At 47.7% G+C, this 24,713-nt stretch overlaps 1 protein-coding gene across 1 annotated transcript in view; it reads right to left on the reverse strand.

Moving 5' to 3' along the window:
* Positions 1-839: 839 nt before the first annotated feature.
* The window catches only part of DEF8 (differentially expressed in FDCP 8 homolog), a 185,271-nt gene continuing 161,397 nt past the window's right edge, over positions 840-24,713 (reverse strand). The window contains exon 13 of the mRNA XM_086945782.1: positions 840-6,448. Coding sequence (XP_086801908.1) covers positions 6,352-6,448 — 97 coding nt within the window. The 3' untranslated portion in view covers positions 840-6,351. The remainder of the gene's footprint in view (positions 6,449-24,713) is intronic.

The following is a 24,713-nucleotide window of genomic DNA, read 5'->3' on the forward strand; positions in this document are numbered from 1 at the left end:
TTCCGCCGGCCCAGAGTATGCGGATTCACCGCAATCATGAGGTCCTTAGTTTGTTGCCGGCTTCCTTGTGATTTGAGGGTGGCAGTGGGGGTTTCTGGCTCACAACTGCTTACCAAGTATGGCCGCACAATTGGGACGGTCACCTAAGGAAGAAAGCAGCTGTAGTTCCGGCTGGTTTAGGCATTCTTGGAACAGTCTCTTTCTGTCTGGGAGCAGGATCAGGGGAAGTTTAGGGATAATCATAGAAACCCAACAGGCAGGTGTGGCTGGGGACCAACAGCATAAGGAAATGCCAGGGTAGTCCAAGTCAGGAATAGATGAGGGTTCACAGAAGAGTGTATTTTGACTAGGTCTCTGCTCCGGGTTCTTGCAGCATCTTTTGTTTTAAGTTATCAATCCTTGCCTCTTGACATTCTGGGGGAGAGAAACTGAGAGGAAGAAGACTTGCCCTAGTGATGGGGAGCCCCACACTACAAAAGGAAGAATGTGTGACTGATATTCAATCTTTTCGTGCAAGGAGCAATAATAGTGGCCTTCTGAGAGTGACAGCCTCAAAAGGACCCCAGCAGAATGCATACAAGTAAACCCAATCATTGATGTCAATTGACTACATTTTTCTAATACCCTCACCCACGAAAATGCAACCTTAATGGTTGACGTCTAGACGAACACCTGTCATAACCACACACAATGACATTCCGTGAATATTTTCTGTTTTCACAGTCATTTTGCCATAATATCCCTAGAAACATTGCAGCCTTAAAGTTCGTTTCCAAACTAAATGTTTAACATGAAATACCACTTGCGCAACTCTAATGCATTTTCAGAAACAGCATAGATGATGCTTATAGGAAAAAAATATTTATTAGCTTCAAAAAATAAAAACAAATCTCGAAACAAATATTGCACATACATGACAAATGCTAAAAGGCTGAACTCATATGCAGATGTAACAAACAGTATCTTTATCTGTGCATATATTATTTAATTACATTGTATATACAAAAATTAGCTTAGCAGGATTTATACTTTCATTTATAAATACACACATACGTTATATCCCTGGGAACATACATATAGACACACACCTATTAATTGGCATTGCGATTTTTGTCTTTTGCGCACAGCTAATCTGACTGGTGCAAACCAAGCCGGGATAATATGCTGACATTCTTATATAAAAATACAGCCTGCACTCTGAGGATCCAGGCTGAAATGTGTTGCTTAATCATGTGACGGGTTTTGAAACAAAAATAACTATAGCTATAACCTACAGCTATACTGTCCTGTATACCCTCAGAAGGTAGCCTGTACTTACATGTGAGAAAACCACCTACATTATCACAGGCTTGTTCCCACGTGTCTTGCACCAGTAAGATTGCGAAATATATATTTGCCATTAGAACACATGTAATATAGCTGTACAAATGTGCCCGCCACATTTAATACACTTTTTATTTCTAATGTTGCAGAGACCGGCGTAACTCAGGAGAGGTGGGTCCTCAAGTGGAACAGCATGTCCAATGTCAATAAATACAATTGATGAATGGATCTGCATTTATGGTTAATGTTAAGCTTTTTCCCATGTATACCAGTTATAAGCAAAGGCTCAGTCAGTGCAGTGAGATAAAATACATTAAGTATGTGTTAGTGGGAAAAGTGTGAGACAGTAGGCAATGATTTCTCTAATTAGTAGCGGTGTACTGAGGTAATAACATGGAAGTTGATTTGTGCCCTGTAGTAATAACGAGGGATTATTTAATAGTGCAATGGATTCCAAAAACATACTCGTACAGAGCCGCATGTATTTTCACTGGCGGATGGGGAGGTTATAAAAAGACAGACTGCCAAAAATAAAAGAATTACTTCCTAATGGAACAGTGACATGTTCAACAGATTTGAAACCAGCTGTTATGATCAGAGATGGTGTATTATGGCAATCCCCTGCGTACGCTGGCATTACAAGCACAAGATTCTCAAGATGGCGACTGTGCACGCATGCGGACTGGTGATAGGTGTAGTACACTTGTAGAAAGTAACCAATCTCACAGCTTTAGCAGGTATTTCCAAAGAAGCGGGCACCACTGCAATGACAAGTCTTTTACCGCAAGTCATCAGTCTGCTTTCCCTTGTAAGAGGGTATACTGCTTCCTCTGCACTGGCGTAACGAAAAGTGAGGGGGCCTCCCTGCACAGTACTTAGAGGGGTCCCCTCCGGGCTCAATCAGGAGCTCTCCGGCCAGAGTGCAGTGCCGAGGGGGCCCCTTAGAGCTAGGGGGCCCCCCCCGCACTGCAGGGGCTGCGGGGGCCTGTGTTACGCCCCTGTTCCTCTGCTTTTCCACTCTTTCTGCTAAGCAAGTAAGTGACATACATAACAGCAAACAATGCTGTTTGGGAGAGCTGTGCTTTACAAAGCCATGTCATGCAGTTGGGTGTTGGCATTTTGAGGACGTCAATTGGACAGCTGAACACATTTAAACTGGCAGCACAGTGTTAGGGCTTTTGTTGAAAATCATTCCCACTTCTACAGCTTCAGTTTCCAGGACCTTAAGAGCTTTTCAATGTAAGGATTATCAAGCTGAGCCAGTGATTTATGTGTATAATTTAAAACATAATTTTCTTGTGTATACTTCACTTCTGTACGATATTCAGAATGACAATTTTGTGCAGGCATCCACTTGTCATTACAAATATACCCCTAATATGGGGAACAGAATACAGACCCAAGCATCGTTAATTAAGATTTGATGGCCCATAACATTTTTGTTCCACATCGCTCACCGTCTACCAGCCTGGATCTGGCATCACACAGACGTTAGCAGCTACGCCAGTATGCAAAATTGCATCTGTTTCATCAGGAGCTGTGATTGGTTGTGGCATTCCATAAGCACTATAAGCCGATGTGACATTATGCAGGAGACATCAACAGCTGTGATCGGATGTGACATCCCATAGAATCCATAAGCACGTGTGACGTCCCACTGGAAAGTCTTGACTGTGATTAAGAGAGACGCTCTTAAACACCACTTATAAACATATTTACACACTGTAAACTAATTCTTACTCATATATGGTCCCAAAAATTAATTAAAATTTAACACCAACAATACATTAAAAAAGAGCTGCACACCAAATCCTTCGTCAGGCTGGTATTCCTTCATAGATTTGATACTGTTGAAATCCAAATTCATTGAAAAAGTCCCTATGATAGGTTAGTAGAAGAAGAGTTCAATGCGAATATAACACTTCTTGGGGCAGATTGATGTCCAGAGCATGCGATGCAAGAGCTAAATGTACACTCTGAGGGACAGGACAGTGGTTTCCAAAGTCACCATTCGCGAGGGAAAACAGAGATATCTTCTCCTTTTTTAAGTGATCTGACATACTTTGATTTTTTTTTTTTAACAGCTTCTCCAAAACACCTCTATGCTTGTGTAACAGTGGACAGACCATGGGGTGTTTGACATCACGAAAGCATGTTTTTCTGAATTAGCGGTGGGTGTCAGAAGAGGGTCTTTATTACGCAAAGACAATGCTTTTTTATTTTTCAACACATTCCAGTTTTTCTGATATATCAAACTCCAGACAATGTGATGAGGCCACAGACCGATTCAGTTGCAGACAGCAGCCTGTCTTTGGCGATTAAGGTCTGACATGCAGTCAATCCACTCAAATACTGCTTTTTCCAGGTTTTGCTGCAAAGCTCGGTGGTTAGAATGATGTATACTTTAGAGATAAATGTTTGTTTTTCTCCAGAACTTAAATAAACATTAATTTCTATCACAAATACAATCCTGTTTGGTGTTTAACAAACAGAAATAGACAAATTGCCCATCAGACTATTGAAGGTGTTGCAAGAAAGCCAAATGACTTGGTACATGTTACTTTGCATTGCATCATTCTCCTAAGTAGCCCTGTGCAAGTTTATCCTCTGGGTAGAGGCGGTCTTACCAATGAACGTGGTCAGAGCATATAATACAGTTGGCAATGGGTTGGCGAGTCGCAAGAGGGCCACAAAACACAGAGTGTGGCAACAGCTTGAATGTAACTATTAAGAGGAGATACAACAAACTCACATTAAACATTTTACAGATTGACATTCTGCCCTTGCCTACAGCAGTCTCCGATCTCCTGAAGGCGTGGGTTGTAGTGTCCTTTCCAATGTATAGACAGTAAGGATTGCACTGCCACTATAGAAATAGCCTTGGTGAACCATTATGTTTCTTGTGCTTGGGAATGCAGCATGCTTATGCTGAAGTTCAACGTATTCGAGTCATCTAAACCCTGGACTGTATTTCCACTAAAGACTAAGGACTCCCTCGAACTGTGTAATGGCATCTGTAGTGTAGGCGTTATAAAGGACTGCACTGACTGCATTCAGCAAGAGACACACATTGGCTCTAATAATGCAGCAAGACCACCATAAGACTAGGTAGTATACCAGAATATTTTCACTATGTCCAATAGGAAGTTCGGTGATCTCAAAGGGATTACCAAACACCACCTACAAGGCGCAATCTTCGCAGGAATGAATGTCCCCATTTGGCAACTGTGAGTAGCTTATCCCAGGTGAAGATCTAAAACAAAGTCTTCAACTGAGTTCATTTGTTAGAAGTGTGGGTCGAACAGACTGTTGTGTGGCATCTTACAACACTAACAGCAAAAGCTCTTGGTCCTTAACACCTGTCTATTTAATGGCACACATTTTCTTTTATTTTTAAAGGGCAACAAAGAATACCTTTAAAATGACACATCAGTGGAAGCATCTTTTGTAATTCTTTACAATGAAACAAATGAAAGTGGACAGCACAAGTTTACAGGGGAGAACTGTCTGTGCCTTTAGGCTAGTTAGGCCGGTGTTCCTACTCCAAAGGACGCTGCTCTGCAGTTAAAAATCAGGGCACTGTCATGGCTTCCCAAGCAGGCTGACAGGGTGTCATAAATTGAGTGAAGCCTCCCATGATAAAGATCTAGGGTTACAAATAATTAATTCTTCCATTTCCATCATGGGACATTTACTCATTAATTCTCAGAACAGCAAGACCCTTCGCACTGTCTCAAGAAAAAAAAAAGGACAGTGAACAAGAAGGGGACAAGAGAAAATAAATGGCAGTCAACCAAACAAGTTCTATTTACTTAGGTATGTGGCCTGCAGCTAGCCTAGACATGTGTAAACATATCTCCACACAGCAGCTTTGAAAATATCAGCAATAATTCTGTCTTCTTTTATAATTCTGGTTAGAGCGTGAGCGTCTTTGTACTCCTGTATGGCGGACTGAAGGGCTGGAAAAATTACAAGCAATGTATCAAAACCAGAACAAGCTTCTTTCTTGAGTCCTCCGAATTCTGTTCCCCACTGTTTTGTCAGGTAGGTCATGCCCATCCTACTGTCCATTTGATTTTACTCATGGAGGCCTTTCTATGCCGAAAACATTTTAAGGCACAGTCATCACAGTCGCCTCAGCTCCAGTGTATTTATGAGATACAAGGCCTGCTTTAAGACTAACGTCCCTTGAATCTGACATTTTCAAAAGAGGAGTTACCCATCCCAGCAAGAAGCATCTTTTAACGTAGGCGAATCTGAGACTGGCACAGCAAGATCCCAAAACACCTTTAACACTTATGAATACCAATGAAGGTGGAGTGCTGACGCTATTATAAATGAGCTGGCTTATAATACAGAGCTCAAGCTATTCAAGAAAATGACAGTGATGCACTTCTGGGTTTTCTAAAGCTCTCTAGTAAAGACAAAGAGACAAGACATTATCCCTATATCCGAAAGGAAATGAAAGGCACTATAGCTGCAAATGCCTGTTCCAGGGAGAGGGCACAACAAAGGCACCTAGCGTTTGTTTAACTTCTCCGTTCCCATAAAAAGCTATTAAAATAGCTACTATACCCTTCAGTGGTGGAACTTTGCAATCTGTTTTCTAGGAGGTGACTTTCTTAAAGTTTGATGCCGCTCTTCTCACACTGGGAACTGATCAACTCACGAGATGCAGTGGTCTGGCTCAAAGTTAGGAGCTGTCCATCTCAACAGGGGAAACAGGCCACCCCAGTACAATGAGGTGACTAACATTTGTGCCTAGCTGGCCCCAAAGATTACAGTTATCCTAGCTTTATAATTCTCTTTGGTCTCAGATGTCTATATCCTTCATTGATGAAATTACATTCCATGATTCAAGCTACAATTATACACCATGGTCTATTAAACATCACTATCAACTTCGCAGATTCCAGTAACTGGATGCCAAATGTTTTCTGCTTCTAGACCCCAGACTGTTGGCAATACTCAGGTCCTACAAGCGATCCTGTAGGTTAGTAGGGTATAGTATGTGCATTACCCAATCTTCTATTCTAGTGCCACTGGAGCAGGCTCTTGCGTCTGCTTTCTCATGTTCAGTCGGGCACACTTTGGACATGCAGTAGAATTGTCGTAGTAGCAGTCTCTGAAAGGTAAAATACAAGATGAGAGAGAAAGGAATGCTGTTGATCTAGAGTGTGATAGGATGCAACTCAAATTCTTTGTTTGGAATACAAATTTAAACATCCACAACTTGTGCAATTCATTGACCCAAATAATGTATATTGTATGGAAGAAAACGTGTTTTTTTTAAATCAAAGAAAAAGTAGTTAGTAATACATTAAAATCTGAGTAGTGGCCTGTCCCCTGCCAAAGTGGTGAGGCGTGCCAGAGGAGGGAGCTGGGCAGGGGGTAAGAAGGTGGTAAACTTTTCTGATCATCTCGCTCCTCCAGGCTTCTTCTGGGCACAGGCTCCCAGAATGAACTGCAGCCAATCCTGACGCTGCACGAAAGCAGCATCAGGATTGGCCTGAGCGCTGGGATTTTGCTCCCCCAGGCAGACGGGGAGCCTGTGCCTGCTCTCTCCGGTTCTAGCAACTCAGCTGGGGTTGGAGAGAGCTTCACTGCACATAGGGTTTGGTCGGCCTGAGACGGCCGACCAAACCGCCATGTGCAGTGAAGGGAGTGCACTACCACTCCCCCACCACAGTGTAATTCTCTGGACCGGCTAAAGACTCGTCAGAGTCCTGGGGGCGGGTCCAGGGGGATTAAAATAGACCGATAATAAAACAGGTGAACAGGTTTAAAACCTGTTTTATTTGAGTGTGGTGGCGGGGGGGGGGGGGTTGAGTGTGGTGGCGGGGGTGGGGGGGGTTGAATGTGGTGGCGGGGGTGGGGGGGGTTGAATGTGGTGGGGGGGCGGCACTCCTTCGCTCTAATGAAAGGGCTGCTGCTGTGAAATCCATTTCAAAAGTAGATAAGTCGTTCACACAGAATGTGTGAATCAAATATCAAACTAGATTTGTGAAAATATCTTGAAAAGCAAGAAAGGATAGAGACTGTAATCTTCTTCAGAATGCCCGACAGAGGTAATTGCAAAACATGGAATGCCATTTGTAATATATTGCACGAAGAACTGAACCCAAATCTCCAAATTTCATATTACCAATGCCTACCATTGTAATATTTCTAAAGATAAAACACAGATCTTAAAGAATGTAGATTTAACAAGAGCGAAATGTAATGATTTTCCCTCACCAAAAAATAAAAAACAAAGTATTTGCAACATCTTCAACGAAAAGAGCAAATTCCCTTGATATTTGTGATCCTGTAAACCCATTGCTTATTTGAAAGTTTGATGTACATTCTTCTGTGCTCTGGAAGGTTGTAGATCCTCGTGTTTAGTACCTACAGAATCTCTGGGTACAGAATAAGAACAACGAAAGGCACATAAAGGTACAAAACTGGCTGACTAGACACTGCATGGATGCCCACAATTAAAATCCATTTGATAATGTAACATATAAACTGAGTTATATCGGGAGTAAGGATGCAATGAATTTCTAGATCACAGAGAGCATATATTGGTACATTCATAGATTACCAGCTGTAACCTTGAGTTTTATTTTAAAATTGTTCTTAATCCTTGCTACTTCTGCAGAAGTAAGAGTGCAGTGTCTGAGTTGTTGACTGTATCCGGAAAGGGGTGTCCTCTCTTTCTGCTGAGGTCCTGAATGCATGGCCAGCAAAGATCCTTTCCTTTAGGTGACACATGAACTGCTGGCACATGATCTCATAACAAAAATTGATCCACAGGCGGAGCCTTGACAAGATACTGAAAGCTAGAGCTAAGAATATCTGTAAAAGGCTCCAACAATTCTGGTACTAAAGTAGTGGTATAATTTAGAGCAGCTGCCGGATCAGAGGTGCTGTATTCTTAGACCGCTTCTGAGTTTTAGAGTGTCCTTTTATCATTCAATTAAGAAAACATAAGGCTGCTAGTTTGGAAGAAAGGTAAAATAAAAGGTAAGTTATGCTCCGACAGCCATTAAGGCCAGATACTGTCTGTGGAAGACAGATGGGAGTTTTGAAATACCGCCTGGTCACAACAGAAAAAAACCTGTAGATGTTAAACCAAAAGAGGATTTTTAAAGTAACAGGAAGAGTATGGGTCTCTCTTCAACGTTCTGAGGACTTTAGTATTAAGTTGAAAAACTATCTATAAGTCTTGCTGTAGGCTCGGTTACAAAATACACAGGCCAACACTAATGGAAAAGTACTGAAAAATGGTTTTGTCTACAAGAAGTAATAATAAAGTTAAGGTGAGGGAGAGAAAGGATCCCTTCCATTTGTTCTAGATAAAAGATGTGGCCTCATTGGACAGGTACAGTGGAAACCTTAGACTGGTATAAAAGGTTGAAATACCACAGCTGTTTGCCCACAAAGGATAAGAAACACGATAAGCGTCAAATGTATCACTTAACAATTTCAATTTGTAGTTTGCATTAGAGTTCATGCCGGAAAATTCCAAATGATCAACAGTATATTCAGAGAGAACTTCAATTTGGGAGAATTAGCTAATGCATAAACACAAATAAGAATTTTGTTTAAATTAATGTATCAGCGGAGTGGTGATTGGGCTATTTTGACAGACTGTCAACTAACTACATATGCTTTTTTCAGTGACACATATTTGAACACACACATATATATACTTATTTTCCTGCAGGAGAAGGTTAATATTCATGCATCAGCCTTTTAAAAAATGTATGAAAGAAGGCCCTATTTTTATCACTGTAATGATATAAACTGCTGCCAGCTTGGGGCTGACCCCCCAAACTCCTAGCCCCTCAGTACTGTATGCAATACATCCTCACATCACAAGAGTATCACTCAAAATCCTGCAAGAAATCCTGCAAAGTGAGAGCAAGAGTCTCCAATGACCAAACACAGTACCTTAGCGTAAGTAAACCTGATTTACAGGCTACGTTACGTAAAGCAGTTTGGGGTAGACTTATTCTTGGCGCCCTTAAATGACCCTTGTTTGAAGTCTTTCACATGAGCACAATTTAGCATTCCACAAGTCAGAGAAGATGGGGTCATGAAAGGTAGGAGTGTGACAATTATAGTAACCATGTAAGAGTGCAGGGTAGTATATTGCCTTTCTTTTTATATGTCCCTGATAGCATATCTGTCCCTCCAAGCAGTTGCCTACAGAACCGCCTAATTTGTAAAATAAATAAAGTGGAAGGGCCCAGAGTTTTTCTTGGGAATCTAACGTGGCACTAGGAAATGCCACGGTACTGAATATCAAGGCTTTTTTCAATCTTATTCCACCATCCTACAATTTCTGGACTCTTTATCAAACTATTGTAGGTTCTCTTTTATCCTTATTTTCTCTTTTGTTGTTTTTTTAGGACCTTCCGCTTTCTTTCTCCCTTCTCTGTCTTTCTCTTTGTAATTCTGGATCAAAGTCTGATGATGAGAAATAAGTCCCCATCCCCCAAAATAAGTGCCTAAGGACAGCACCTGCAAACAGCAGCATAAAGTAAGCTCCACCAAGAAGTATATATAGGCAAATGATTATTGGAATATTCAATTATATAGTCATTTATTTCCCCCAACCTGGCAATGGAGTGCAAGACAATACTTTCTTATTGTTTTGCTCAACATATAGGTGGAAACAGTATTTTAAGTATTACCATTCTGTACTGATCGCAGGCTTTTATTAAATTTAGCTCTTATGTGTTTTTGTTAAATATATTGTTAGGATATCTTCGATATTGCCCTTATTCGAATGTGCAGGTATTTACAGGGGTGTATCAGAGGTTCACGTAGCCCTATGTGGGGCGAAAGCTCTTGGTGGTGTGTCTATTACAGAGGTGAAACCTTTTTTATAAAATTAATATTTTACCCGATAGAGAAGTGTCTGGTAATATTTTTCACAAAATATTTTCCAATCATTTAAGATGTGACACTTGCTTATAACAACAACATTAACTATTTTAATAGAACACAAAATCATAACCAGAAAAATGATCTTCAGTTAAGCTATTTCTGATGGACACTATCTAACCACAGACTCCTTATCTTGTAAATCTTCCCATGCGCTACACTGGATCTGGATTTTAACAAGAAATTGCAGAAGAGGAGCCAGATAGAGGCACCACCCCTGCACACTGACGTCAGTGGATCATCAACTCGTTCACCCCCTCATGCGCAGACAGACTGGAGATGACACTGTGCCAAATCTGACTTCGGACCTTTTATAATCGCAGGAATCCACTCCACAAAACGGGGAGGCGGGAAGACGGTGAGGAATCTGAAGTTAGATTATCCACCAGACAGACTGTTCCCAATGATAAGTACCTTGTTGTTGGATGGGATACTTCTAACTGCAGATTCCTCCCCTTTTGAACAGATTCCCCATGCAGTGCATTTCTTTTTGATTTCATGTGAATTTTATTGAGCAATTTTTCAAAAAACAAAGAACAGAGAGAAAAGAGCTATCAGAGAATACAAGGGTCCAGTTTAAGATCTACAATTCAAGTGCATAACATCCTGGAGGGTCGATCGTGATCTGAGGGTCTAAGTTGCAAAGCTAAATCCAGGAAACTGATGAAAAATAAGTGTATACAAAATATGAATATTCAAGAAACCCAAAGATGTGTGAGATGGCGTAACGCAAAATAAGTAAATGCAAGGAGAACGGGGGGCACTAGTAGGTATAGAGACAGAGCACTTGTAATAGTTTGTAAACTACATAAAGGATGTAGCGTATAGGAGTGCCGGTGCGATCCAGGTTATAAGATTTAATCAGACAAAGGGTTCAACCCATGTTTTTTTTTTTCATAACCGTATTTATTGAGAGTTCAGGCAAGCATCAATACAGTTCTCCATAATCAGGAGGATACTGTCAGTAATATGCAGGTAGTAGCATGACCAGGAACACAAATTTTAGAAAACATAAAACCACCCCACCCCTGCCCCACCAATCCCCTGAAACATACCCCAACACCCTTCCCCAACTACCCACCCCTTATCCCACCCTAACCCAGTGCACGTGTCCACAAAATAGCGACGCCAGATGTAAGGCAATGCAGGTGTCGGTCAGCAACCTAAGTTCCAGGGTCCACATCCGGAGGTAGCACATCATCAATGTCAATCGGAGGGTCCAGGGTAAGCCCCCTGTAGTCCGCCCACCGCTTCCAGATTTTATAGTGTTTCCGGGGGCACCCCCTGGCCTCAAACACAGGTAATTCCAGCCCCATGAGAAAGTCTAGTCCCGCCTTCCAGGCGCTGAGTGGGGGGGCACGGACACTCTTCCAAGCCTTTGCCAAATCCCGTTTAGCCACCACCAGCCCCAATAACAAAAGATGTTGTTTGTAAATGTTGCCCCCAACGTTCTCCAGGACATGGAGGAGGCCCAGTCTAGGCGTACGAGGATGGTCCCACCCCAGCACCTCCGACAGGCAGTTCCAGACCCCAATCCAAAACCGGGTCAGGCACCCACAAGACCACACCGTGTGTAAGAGTGTCCCCCTTTCAGTTCCACACCTCAGGCACTCCGGGGCGGCAATAAGGCCCGCTCTCCACAATCTTTCCCTAGTGTAGTATGCCCTGTGAAGGTATTTAAACTGAATAAATCTGAGGCGGACAGCTATGGCAGCCCCACGGGGGGATTCAAGGGCCTCACGCCAGTCATCCTCATCCAAGGGGCCAACATCAGTCTCCCAGGAGGCCTTCAGTGTCAGGAGGGAAGAGGAGCAGTGCGTAACCAGGGAACGGTATATTTGAGAAACCTTCTTGTCGCCCAGGTCCCCCATAAAAAGTTTGGCTTCAATGGGGCTAAAGTCGGGAAGTTGGTCCAAACCCACCAGGCTCGGGCCGAGGGCATGGCGGAATTGGAGGTACCTGAAAAATTGGGACTTGGGCATATGAAATTCGGAGCTAAGGTCCTGGAAGGATTTAAGTGTAGTCCCGGTGAGGACATGACCGAGGGAGGAAATCCCGATCGAGTCCCAGCCCCCAAAGCCTGACAGGGAAGCTAGTGCCGGAAGCAGTCCATTATGCCACAGCGGAGTCTCAGCGGTCAGTCTGCCCCACCAACCCATGCGGCGCAAAGCTTGTCTCCAAATCGCGAAGACCACCTGGGTGGCCCGCGGCAGCTTCTTCCTCCGCCCGGCCGAGTATAGTAAGGTATGGAGCGTGGCATCCCCCATCAGAGAGTGCTCTAATGCATAAGCCGGGTCACTATGATCTCCATACCACCACTCATTGAGCACCAGGAGGTGGGAGGCCTGGTAATAGGACAGAAGATCAGTGGAAGCTAGTCCGCCACAGTATGTGGAGAGAAAGCATGTCCGCAGTGCCACCCTGGAGGCACCCCCGGCCCACAGAAACCGGCCAAGCACCGAGTTAACACGACGGAACCACTGTGGGTCAATCCTGTACGGGTGATTCTGTAGTTGGTAGAGAAGCCGTGGCAGGGCAACCATCTTAAAAATGGCGGATCTACCATATATATTGAGGGGCATGCGTGTCCAAGTCTTAACATCCATTTGAACCTTGTCCCACACCGGCTGCACGTTCCGGTCCCACGCCACCGCGGCCGAGGCCGATAGGAAGACGCCCAGATATTTCAGGCCACCGACTGCCACTTGTAGGGTCGCGGCCCATGGGCATGTCACCGGGTCATCCCCCAGTACCCACAGGGTCGATTTGCGTAGATTGAGAAAGAGCCCCGACGCCTCACCAAACTCCTGCATCATATCTAGTATACGAGGGCCTGTGCGGTGGAGGTCGGTCATGAAGAAAAGGACATCGTCCGCATACAAAGCGATGCGATCTGAGAGTTTCGCCCCCCACACAAAGCCCCGATACAAAGCGTCCCGGCGCACTCATACGGCTAGTGGCTCCATGGCCAACGCAAAAAGATAAGGGGAGAGGGGACATCCCTGACGAGTGCCCCTGGCAATGGGGAACCTCTTGGAGACCGCCCCAGAGACGCGTACCGAGGCAGTTATGTCTGTATAGAGCAATTTCACATAGGAGATGAACACCGGCCCCAAGTTAGAAGCGGCAGAAGGGCAAAGAGGTAGGTCCAGCTGACCGAATCGAAAGCCCTATCAATGTCAGCGAGCAACAGCGCTGCCCGATCCCCGGTCGCCCCCACTGCGTCTATCGCGGCCTGTGCACGCCGGATGTTGTGTCTCGTCGCCCGGTGCGGCATAAAACCCGCCTGGTCCGGGTGGACGAGGTCTGTAATTTGCGGGAGCAGGCGGTTCGCCAGCGCTTTGGCCAGGAGCTTGGCTTCAAAATTGATCAAGGATATTGGGCGATAGGACTCGTGGCGGGCCTACCCGGTTTCTGGAAGACCACAATTTCGGCCTGACGCCAGTCTGAGGGCAGGCTGCCACGCTTCCGCGCCAGTTCCAACGCCCGCCTATAGTGCGGCCCAAGCTGCAAGTGGAATTTCTTATAGAATTCGCTGGGGAACCCACTCGGTCCCGGCGCCTTACCTACGTTAAGTTGACCCAACGCATCACCCAACTCCTCTGCCGTCAGGGGGAGATCTAAGGCGTCCCGTACCTTGTCTGAGACCGCGCGAGGAGCGACATCCACAAGGAACCCCTCAATCGCCTCGGGTGTAAGACTCTCTCGAGAGGCGTACTGTTGCGCATAGTAGCGCGCGAAGCTCGCCGCCAGAACCGCCGGGTCCGTTATTACCACTCCTGCCTCGTCTGTAAGCCCAGGCAAGGTGATCGGTTGCATCGTTTGCTGACAGAGCCTATGAAGCATGGTGCAGGACTTGTCTCCCCATTGGTACACCCGGCTCCGTGTAGCCAGCCACGCCTGGCGAGCCTCATCCATCAACACCGAAGCGTAGGATTGCTGCGCTTGTAGAAGCAGTCGCAGCGCCCTGTCATCACCCCCTCCCCGGTAACGCGTCTCCAGCACCTCCACCCGCTCTGCCGCTGTAACAATGCTCTCCTGTCGAGTCCGGCGGGCAGAAGCACACCAAGCAATGTCAACACTTCTCAGGGCGGGCTTCATGGCTTCCCATACCGTCACCGCGTCAACCCCCTCCGTGAGATTGTCCTGCCAATAGTGGGCATTTGCACTGCGCATATGCTGGGTGTAGACCGGTCGCTGCAGATGCCACGAAGACATCCGCCACCGGAACGGTTGGTGTGCCTTGCACAGGTCAATCTGTACCGCTACAGGGGAGTGGTCGGACAGCCCGCGAGGCCGGATCGCAGCCCCCCTCACCCTGTCAAGGAAGGCCCCCGGCACGAACACACAATCCAAACTGGAGAGGGAGCCATGCACTGCTGAAACATACATGTATTCCCGCTCCCTGGCATGCAAATGCCACCACGCGTCCACCCATCCCAGTCCATCGATCATTGCATTCAGCCGCGTAGGCGTGGCCGCAACCGCGACCCCCTGTACCCTCTGCCTGTCCAGACTCACGTCCACAACATCATTCCAGTCACCTCCAATCACCGCCAGGGAGTGGGGAATCTGAGTCCACAAGTCAAATAGTTTCTCCGCCAGGGACCACTGCAGCGGGGGAGGGGCATACACACTGCCAAACACTACTGGTTCTGCCCCAATCTTCCCTCGCACAAACACAAACCGACCCTGAGGATCAAGCCAGTGACGCTCATGAGTATAGGACAGCCGCCTGTGAACAAGAATGGCCACCCCCCTCGAGCCCCTAGTAAACCCCGCATGGAACACCTGGTGGAAGCCAAACCGCTGTAGACTCAATGCTTTAGTACCCAACATGTGCGTTTCCTGAAGGAGCATCACATCCGCCAAATCCCTTTTGCCCCAGCGTAGCACAGCCCCACGCTTGATCTTGTCCAACAGCCCCCGGACATTCCAGCTCAGAATCCGCATAGAGGCACCAGCAGGTACCGGTCGCGGGATATCAACCATTGTCTCGATGAGCAAGTCTCTGCGACCCCCAGGACCCGACCCAGGTCACCAACACCATATTAGCACATATCGCAAGAATCACGTGCACCCCATTCAGAGCAACCCCAACCCCCTCCACCCCCCTCAACCAGCCCCGACCCCCAAACAACCAAACACCCCAGCCCCACCCCCCACCCCTATACCTCAGAGAACATTGAAGTATCTGTCGCGGCATGGGGAGCTTCAGGCCCAGAACAGAGCGCCTAAAGCCAACCATACCAATGGATCCCAATTATTCCCCCCACTAACAGGGCACGCCCCCAGGACCACCCCCCAACCCCAAGAGGAGTAGGTAGCCCAAAAACAGTGCCCCAAACCCTAATCCCACAAGCATCTGGATCACAAGTAAGGCACAGCAGATATATACCAGCCCCCTGAGGGCCCTCAGACCCTGCCAAAACATAAGTCCATACTGCACCAGTCAATGTCTGCTCCACCATCAAGGTCCGGTCCGCCACATTGTACAGCAATGGACCAAGGGCAATCGACAAGTGTCAATGTTATAGGATGATCAGGATTCCTTGCCAGACTGGTCCGTGTCGGGCTGTGTGTCCCCCAAGAGGGGGTCTCGGGACAAGGACCTCCGTCGTGAGCGGGACTTCCGATGACGCTTCCCTTTACTGGGTGGGTCGCTCCTTTCTTGGGATGAGCCGCGTGAGGGCCCGGAGCTCAGCCCCGGCTGGGCGTTCGGTCGAATCTTGACTGTCTCATCCGTCCACTGGAAGACGGCCTCCGGGGAGTCGAAGAAGTGAGTTCTGGAATTGAAGATCACCCGGAGACGGGCTGGATAAAGCAGCGAGTACTGGATTTGTAGGCCACGCAGCTTGGCCTTCGCCGCCAGGAAGGAGTGTCGCTGCTGCTGGACCTGCTTGGTGTAGTCCGGGAAAATCATAATTTTGTGGTTGTCGAACAGCAAAGTCTCTTTGAGCCGTGCTTCCCGGAGTATGACATCTCTGTCATGAAAGTTCAGGATTTTGGCAATGATTGGGCGAGGCCGTTCCCCGGCCGGTGGTTTCTGCGTCAGGGCTCTGTGTGCGCGCTCCACCACAAAGCAACGTGACAGGGTGTTCGGGGGAAGCCAGCCCTCCAACCATCGTGCCAAGAAGGCATCCATGGGGCCCTTCTCGCAATCCTCCGGAAAACCGACAAAGCGCGGGTTATTCCTTCGCGCCCGCCCCTCTGCATCTTCTACGCGAAGCGCCAGGCCCTTCTGAATCCTCTCCATGTCCGCCACCTTCTTCTTAAGGGTGCCGACGTCGCCTTCCATCTCTGTGACCCTGGTCTCAGTCTCTGTGATGCGGGCGACCGCGTTGCGGAGATCTTGACGCAGCAGCATCACATCTGCACCGACCGCGCCAATCTTCGCAGCCAACATGTCGCGGGACTGCGTGATGGCCGCCATCAGGGCCGCGTTGTCAGGTCCAGCACTTTGGCCTCCCCCGGCAGTCCCCGCGCCTCCTCCGGGGCCAGTGAACTTATCGATGGGCCCTTGCTTGGTGGCGTTCGTGCCACCCCCGCCTCTAGTCACGGCTCCGGCAGTTGCGGCGGGGCGACACACACCCAGATAGGAGGTCTCGACACCACACACCTAGATTGTCCGCCACTCAGGCCCAGACCGGGGTACCCGGGTCCTCACCACCTGCCACCAGCACGCCAAGTTCCAAGCAGGCACACCGGGCGGGACACCGGGCTCCAGTAGCAGAAGCAGCAGCCAGCTCAGCACCCTACCGTCCCAGGGCTCCGCCGATCCACGCCAGCCGTCTCCGACACCTCCAGGCCGCCGGGCACCTCGCCCCCGCCGATGAGCAGGCACAATGGGGGCCCGAGGCCGCGGCACCCAGGCAAGGCCGCTCCTCCAGGGCGTAGCAGCCGCCAATCTCGGGCCGAGAGTCAAGGGGGCTAGAAGGGCGCCGACGCCCAAGCCACTGAATCGGCGGAAACCAAGGGCACAGCCAATCTGCCGGATCAACACCCCCGGAGCCTCGCCACAGGGCCCGCTGCTGTCCACAAACCGGGCTGGGTGCTTCCCTTCCCCCGTCGGCAGGACTCCGTCGGCTCAGCTATCACCCCGCCACCGGCAGTCTGGCAGGATCGGTGTCGCCTCCGGGTCCGCGAAGTCTTCTCATGGGGTCGCCGCCCCGCGACCCCCAGCAGCACCGCCGGGTGTACCAGCGGCAGGGTGCTCCGTCGTCCCCCTTCCGGCGACCCAGTACCAGTCAAGCGGGCTCGGCAGCATGCAGACCGCCCGGCGCCCAGAGCCAGCCGGCGGGCGGGGTAAAAATTGAGATCCCGGCTCACCACGCGGTGAGCAGGCCCGGCGGGCGCCGCCACCAACAGCCGCTCCAGGCACGGTCCGGGGCCCCAGCAACCACACCAACGGGCGCCCCCGGTCTCCAGCCGTCACCACAGCTTCTGCCAGGGGAGTGAAGGGTTCGGGGCCAGGATAATTAGGCGGATAAATAGCGGGCTGGCAGGAGCTCTACAGAGCAGCGTCCGCCATCTTCGCCCTCGAAGCCACGCCCCCCAACCCATGGTTTTGAAAGGAGTTGGTATCAGTTTTAAGTATCTCTCATTTTTGTACCCATATGACAGTGGAAAGGTGTATAAGAGTATAGGGGGTCGACAATAAAGAATTACAGTGGTTTAGGAGTGGCAAAATAGTTATCAAGGGAGTTCCAGATAGATGTATTGCGTTTAATCCATGGGGAGTTTTGTAACGAGGTGTTATCAGCCCCTCTCCAATTTAGCCAAGGGCGGTAGGAGGTGGCAGCACTATTCTTCCAGTTAGTTAAAATAGATTTGCAGGCAGTCGTAAGAAGTAAATCAATTAGTAGACTGTCCTTGCGGGATCTGATGTTCAGATCTAAAAAACCCATAAGTAATGTTAAAAAAGATCGCCCCAGAAGGACTCCGCAGATAGAGTGGATAAAGTTAAACACTGAATCCCAAAATGGACCAACTGCTCTACAGCAAAAGAGAAGGTGGGGAAGATCTCCCATAGGATCATTACAGTTCCAGCAACTTGGAGTGTCTCTTAGGGAGAGTTTATGGAGGCATGCCGGGGTCCAAAAGGTCCTGTGCAAAAGTCAGAATTTCGTCTGTGCAAGGGATGGGGATGTCTTATATGAGACAACTGATCTCCAAATCCGATGCCAAGTTTGTGGTGTGATCATTTCGTTAGGAATCCATTTAAATTGTAGTCTAGAGGATGTGGTAGAGGATTTCGGTTGTATAAGATGGTAGAGCTTGGAGGCCTGGTGGCCAGATTTATTAAAGGATAGGATGATCTTGATGAGGGAAGGGTCGTTGTTTGAAGGATTTAGTTTGGATAGAGCAACCTTAAGTTTCAAAAAATAGTAAAAATCTATATTTTGCAGGTTGAAGCGCTTTTTTTACTTCTCTAAAGGATAGCAGATTTTGGGAGGGCCCTAGGTCTTTCAGGAAGTGAATGCCCTTAGAAGCCCAGTGAGACCAGCAGGCTGGGGAGCCTTGGATTCAGATTTTAGAGTTGTTCCATAGGAGGCCATATTCGAATTAGAGATCGGGATTTCTAGGATTTTGTCAATTTTCAAGAGGGCCCTTTTGGTGTTATAGAAGATGTATTTGCCCTAGGACAAGGGTTTGGAATTGCTGGAAAGAGAGAAAGGCATGAAACTCACCTAAGATCTCCCTTTTTACCACTAGCCATGTGGGAGTATAGTCCAAAGATTGGGTGAACCAAAGTAAACCCTGTCTAGCCAGGAAGGCGGTTTGATAGTTCTTGAAGTCCCCGAGAATAACACCGCCAAGGTGGGCTCGGAGGCCAAGTTTTTTTATCGAAATTCTTGTTCTTTTGTTCTGGCAACAGAAACCTGTTTAATGGTTTGTCAATCTTTTTTAGAAATTACTCTAACAGGGTTAAAGGAAGCATGTTTGCAAGGTAATTGACTGTGGGGGGGATCATCCTTTTGATAGTCTCAACTCGGCCCCACCAAGTCAGCACTTTAGGGTTCCAGCCCTCGAGAAGGGCTTCAATCTTCTTCAAAGTAAGTGCCTAATTGCGTTTGAGGGATTCCAGTAAATCGGAGTTGCACCCCAAACCCAAGTATTTAGTCAATTTCGGTTGCCAAGTGAGACCTGTATTGGTTTGTTAGGTTTGTAGTTAGAGACGTGGGCGTATTCTTCAATGGTTTGGAGTAGGGAAGGGATAGATTTGCCATTTCAGACATTCTAAAGATATTATCCGCATATGCAGCGACTTTCTCATTGAGATTATTGAAGGAGATGCCATGAATGTGGGGGTTAGATATGATTTTGTGACGTAAGGGTTCGAGGCGTAGGATGAATAATGAGGACAGCCTTGCCTCGTTTCTCTTTGTAGGTTAAATGCAGAGGAGAGTAAATCACCTGACCTGACCTTAGTTTACGGGCCACTATACAGGGCCATGACCATTTTGGAGACGGTATCTCGTAAGTTAAATTGCTTAAGAGCTTCACGGAGAAAAGTCCATGTGATCCTATTGAATGCTTTTTGAGCATCGAGGCTAACCGCTACTGTTTCAGAGGGGGCAAATTTAGCCTTTTCAATAATATGGCGAAGGAGCCAGGTGTTATCATTCGATAATCTAGGTTTCATGAAGCCCACTTGAGATTTCCCGATTAGTCGAGGAAGAAGAGGTTCCAGTCTTTTACAGAGAATTTTGGCGTAAATCTTTGCATCCAGGTTAATTAGGGAGATTAGCCTTTAATTCTTTACTCGAGCGGGTCTTTCGCTTCTTTGGGGATTACAACTATAGTGGCCTCACTGGTGGTGCCGGAAATGGTGCTGGAATCAGCAAAAGGTTGAAAAATGGACAGAAGAGTTGGCTTTAGTATATCGACAAAGGATTTATCAAAATTGGCCGTATAGCAATCTGGGCCGGGAGCCGTGTTAGTTTTTAACGAGCGAGTTGCTAAGTCTATCTCTTCCAAAGAGAAAGGAGAGTTTAGGCTAGCCTTTTCTTGCTCAGAGATGGACGGGAGTGGGATATTTTTGAGATATTTCACATATGCGGGAGGTATGGACTCACACAAAGAAGTGCTGCAGGACCAAGCAAGCAAAGTGGCTGCCTTTGCAGACTTGACTGCTGAAGCATTAGTGCATGGTGAACAAATGCAAAAATGCCTATGTAGCAGCATGCAATTTATACATTATTGGGACAGTCCTCGCCAATGCTGTCAAAGCAGCATGGTGGATTGAGCTCCTACGCCCTTATTCTAGGCCAGGGCATAGCATGACTTCTTGTGCACAGGACAATCCACATGGACCAGATTAGTTTCCACACCACCTTGCCCTAACCATAAACACACCTCGCAAAAAGCTGGCCATCAACTCGGTACACTTGAAGTGGAAACCCAGAGCTCTATTTGGTTCTACTGTTGAAAGTTCTCTTTCTTCTTACATAGATATGGCAGAGATAAATAATGTGGGTGGGCAAGTGATGGATCCACATGAAAGTCCTATACAGCTTTCAGAAGAAAAAACAGCAATTAATCTTCAGCACTAATTGGTCAGGAAAGAAAGTGGTGTATGGGTGATGACTGGAAAACCCCTGCAATTCCATGACCCGGTGCACCAAAGTATTTGTGATAAGAAACATTGTCAATGGTGAGCAGTCTCACAAAACAGCTGTCAATGGGCTCGAATCATGCATATTAAATGTAAGGACCTAGTTAAGGTCCCATTGAGGCATAATGCAAGGCCTCAGTGGGAAGATGTATGTCAGTCCTTTCAGAAATCTCATCACAACAGGTGACTTGAATAACAAAGGTTGATCTGTGAAACGTAAAAGACCAAAAATCTCTAACTCACAGATGGGTCGATCAACAAAACAGATAAACTGGTCCTTGGAGCATCAAATTGACAGTCCACACACCTGGCCACACATTTTGCTCAATTACCAGAATAGATGATTTGATAGAAGGGCATCTAGCTCCAAGAATCATGTTAACTACTTTAGCATTTAAGACAAAACTGCTTAGCTGTTGCTGCTAAATCTCCATGCATGAAGGTGTAGGTTGTGGAGATTTGGGGCAGGACCCTGCCTTGTTGCTGAGATCAGGCTACCTCTCGAAGAGGCAGATGGATCGGGAGACAAATGCTCAGGCTCAAAAGTTCAGGGTAACTCCATGGCTATAGACATAAACTTGATCCGGCCGGACCTGGGGAAACTAAACGAAAAGGTTAAGCAGGTTGAGCTCACGGCCTCTAGTCTTGTGGATGATGTCTCCCAGTTGCAGGCGGAAGTCAAGGAGTTGTGGGACTCCTGAGTGGCCTTTGACCTTAAGCTGGATGACTATGAGGGCAATGTTCGCCGCAATAACCTCATTTTGGGCGTGCCTGAAAAGACAGAGGGACAGGCCCTGGACCTCTTCGTGGAGGATCTCATCCTTAAGCATCTGAAACCAAAGGGCCTCAGCAAGTTTTTTGTCATTGAAAGGGCGCACAGGATCCCGGCCGGCCGGCCGCCCGGCCGCCCCAGACCGGGCGCTCCCCCGCGGCCCATGTTGGCCCGAGTTCTTAACTACCGTGACAGAGATGCTATACTTCAGAGTTCGAGGGCCGGTGCTCCCATCAGGTACGAGAATGCGGGCATCTCTTTCTTCCCTGACTTTACGCGAAGAGTGCTCTCAGTGAAGCGAGACCTGCGTGAGAGGGGCATGAAGTACTCGATGCTGTTCCCGGCCCGTCTCAGAGTTGAGGCGGACGGCCGGGCTTGGGTTTTTGATCAGTCGGAGGCGGTGATGGACTGGCTCGAATATTGGAATGCTCGGGCCCTGGCGAACAAGGGAAAAGATGGTGGTGTGGACGCCCAGCCTTCTTAAGTGAGCAGCCGGTTGGGAAGATGATGATGCACGGGGGGTGAGGGGGGGAAAGGGGGAAGTGTGACTTATCCTAGGTTTGATTGGAGGAGTGTGGGACTTGGTAGCTTCATAATGGTTGTTTCTTCGGACTAAATACTATGGACACGTGGGTGAAGATCGGTTCTCCTGGACTCTATCCCCCTAAGTACCTTTTTTGTTCTTTCTTTTGAATGTTTGGGGCAACAGGCACTCTGCATTTTTCAATGGGCAGTTCTAAGCCTAGTGGGCAGGGCAGCGGGGTGGGGGGGGGGGGGGGGGGGGAGTTAGGGAAGAAAGGTGGTTTCACCTTTTGGGTGGGTTGTTAATTGCATTATTGTTTGGGGGTTTGTCAGCTGTGTCAGCACATTGCACTTGATGGTTATGCAGCGTACAGAGTACTGTCGATTTGTCTATGTAATTGATGGGGGGGGTAAGGAAATTAGGCTATTGAGCTGGAACGTGAATGGGTTGGGGGACAAGATTAAGCGCGGGGTGGTCCTTCAGTACCTCAAGAGGCAATTGCCAGACGTGGCTCTGCTCCAGGAGACGCATCTTGTGGGTAACTCGTGCACAGCTCTTCATAGAATGGGGTATAAACTGGTGGCAAATTCAGGTTTCACGTCAGGCTCCAGAGGAGTGGGTATTTTGATGCGCAGGGCGTTGCCATTGGTAATTACTTCTGTGTGAGATGATGAGAAGGGTTGATATGTTGGGATTACAGGCATGTGGGAAGGACATAACATTACCCTCCTGTCGATCTATGTTCCCCCGGGGCTGCAGGGCACCACATTCGCAGATTTGGGGAAGCTTTTGCTTGACCTTCCAGATTGTCTCCTGATACTGGGGGGGGGACTTTAATGCGGTTGTCTCTGGGGTTCTTAATAGGCATCCCCCACGGGATATGGGAGGAGCTAAGCAGTGGTTGCCGGATTTTATGGAGGCGTTGGGACTGGTCGATAGCTGAGAATTACTTCACCCTGATCAAAAGCAATACACATTTCACTTGGGGGCACATAATAGCCTTTCTAGACTCGATTATTGTTTAGTTCTTGCCTCCCAAGCATCTTACATCACTGATGTCACACACCTGGCTAGAGGCATTTCAGACCACTCTCCGCTGTGGGTTCGTATGACTATTAATCGGGGAACAGCTGGTAAAGCAGCCCCTATTAATCCATGGTACTTGCGAAATCCCAAAATCCGTAAGGACCTTATTAAAGCATTGGACGACTACTTCCTCATAAATGAGGAATCGGTCTCCTCCTCGGTGTCCTTGTGGGAGAGCTTTAAGACGGTTCTTAGGGGGCAGGCCCTCTCACTCATAGCGGGGTCAAAGAATGAAAAGAATAGAGAGCTGGTAGATCTGGAGGCTGAAATTAGTTTGCTTGAAAGGGACTTAGAACTCGGAGTGACGTAGGCCAAATTGCATCTCCTCAGCCTTAAGCAGCATGATAACAAATCGCTGGCAACAGACAGGGCCAAGGCTCTGGTTAGGGAACAGCAGGGTAGGCTTTATGACTTGGGTGATAAGGCTAGTAAACTCATTGCATGGTTTGACTAAAAGGACTGGGCCAGCCGTCTTGTCCTTGACCTCCTCTCCGAGGAGTGCACTTCGCTTACAGACCCACAGGCCATAGTTGATAGGTTTGCAGCTCATTTTCAGACAGTTTACACTGCGGTCTCTACTCGGTCTGAGGACGACTCTCACTTGTTACTCCGGGATATTCAGCTCCCGTGTCTCTCCTCGGAAGATCGGGACTTCATGGATAGTGCCCTAACCTCAGATGAGGTTGCACTGGCAATTCGTTAGCTGAATTATGGGAAGGCACATGGCCCAAACGGGCTCCCAATTGAGCTCTACAAGCTTATGCCGGATAAGCTGGCTCCCTACTTGAAAGACATGTATATTGAATCACGGGATAGAGGGACCTTGCCTGTGGACCAGAGGGTGGCGTCGGTGGTCGTAATCCACAAAGAAGGTAAGGTCAAAACTAATTGTTCCTCATACAGGCCTATTTCTTTACTTAATGCCGAGCCGAAGATTCTGGCCAAGCTTTTGTCGAACAGACTGGTAAAAGTTGTTAGCAGCTTGATTCACCCGGATCAGTCGGGCTTCATGCCCCACAGAAACACGGCCCTAAATTTGCGAAGGCTACACGGGGTAATAGCTAAAGCACATACACTGAGTGAACCTGCGGCAATTGCTTCACTCGATGCAACTATGGCCTTTGATACTATTGAGTGGTCTTACTTGTGGGCGGTATTGTCTGAGTTTGGGCTCGGCCCCAGATTTATTAGCTGGGTGCGTCTGCTATATTCCAAACCGATGGCCCAAATAGTGGTAAACAATAGGGTTTCGGCACCATTTTTGCTCGGTCGGGGCACCCGTCAGGGATGCCCCCTCTCCCCCCTCCTTTTTGCACTGGCTCTGGAGCCGCTAGCGGCTGGCTGCGTTGGGAGCCATCTATTCGGGGTCTGAGATGATTCCCAGAGTGGGAGGATCGAATATCCTTATACGCAGATGATATTCTGCTATATCTGACCTCGCCCCGGGAAGTCCCTTA

The sequence above is a fragment of the Lissotriton vulgaris genome, chromosome 12, assembly GCF_964263255.1.
Source record: "Lissotriton vulgaris chromosome 12, aLisVul1.2, whole genome shotgun sequence".
NCBI lineage: Eukaryota > Metazoa > Chordata > Amphibia > Caudata > Salamandridae > Lissotriton > Lissotriton vulgaris.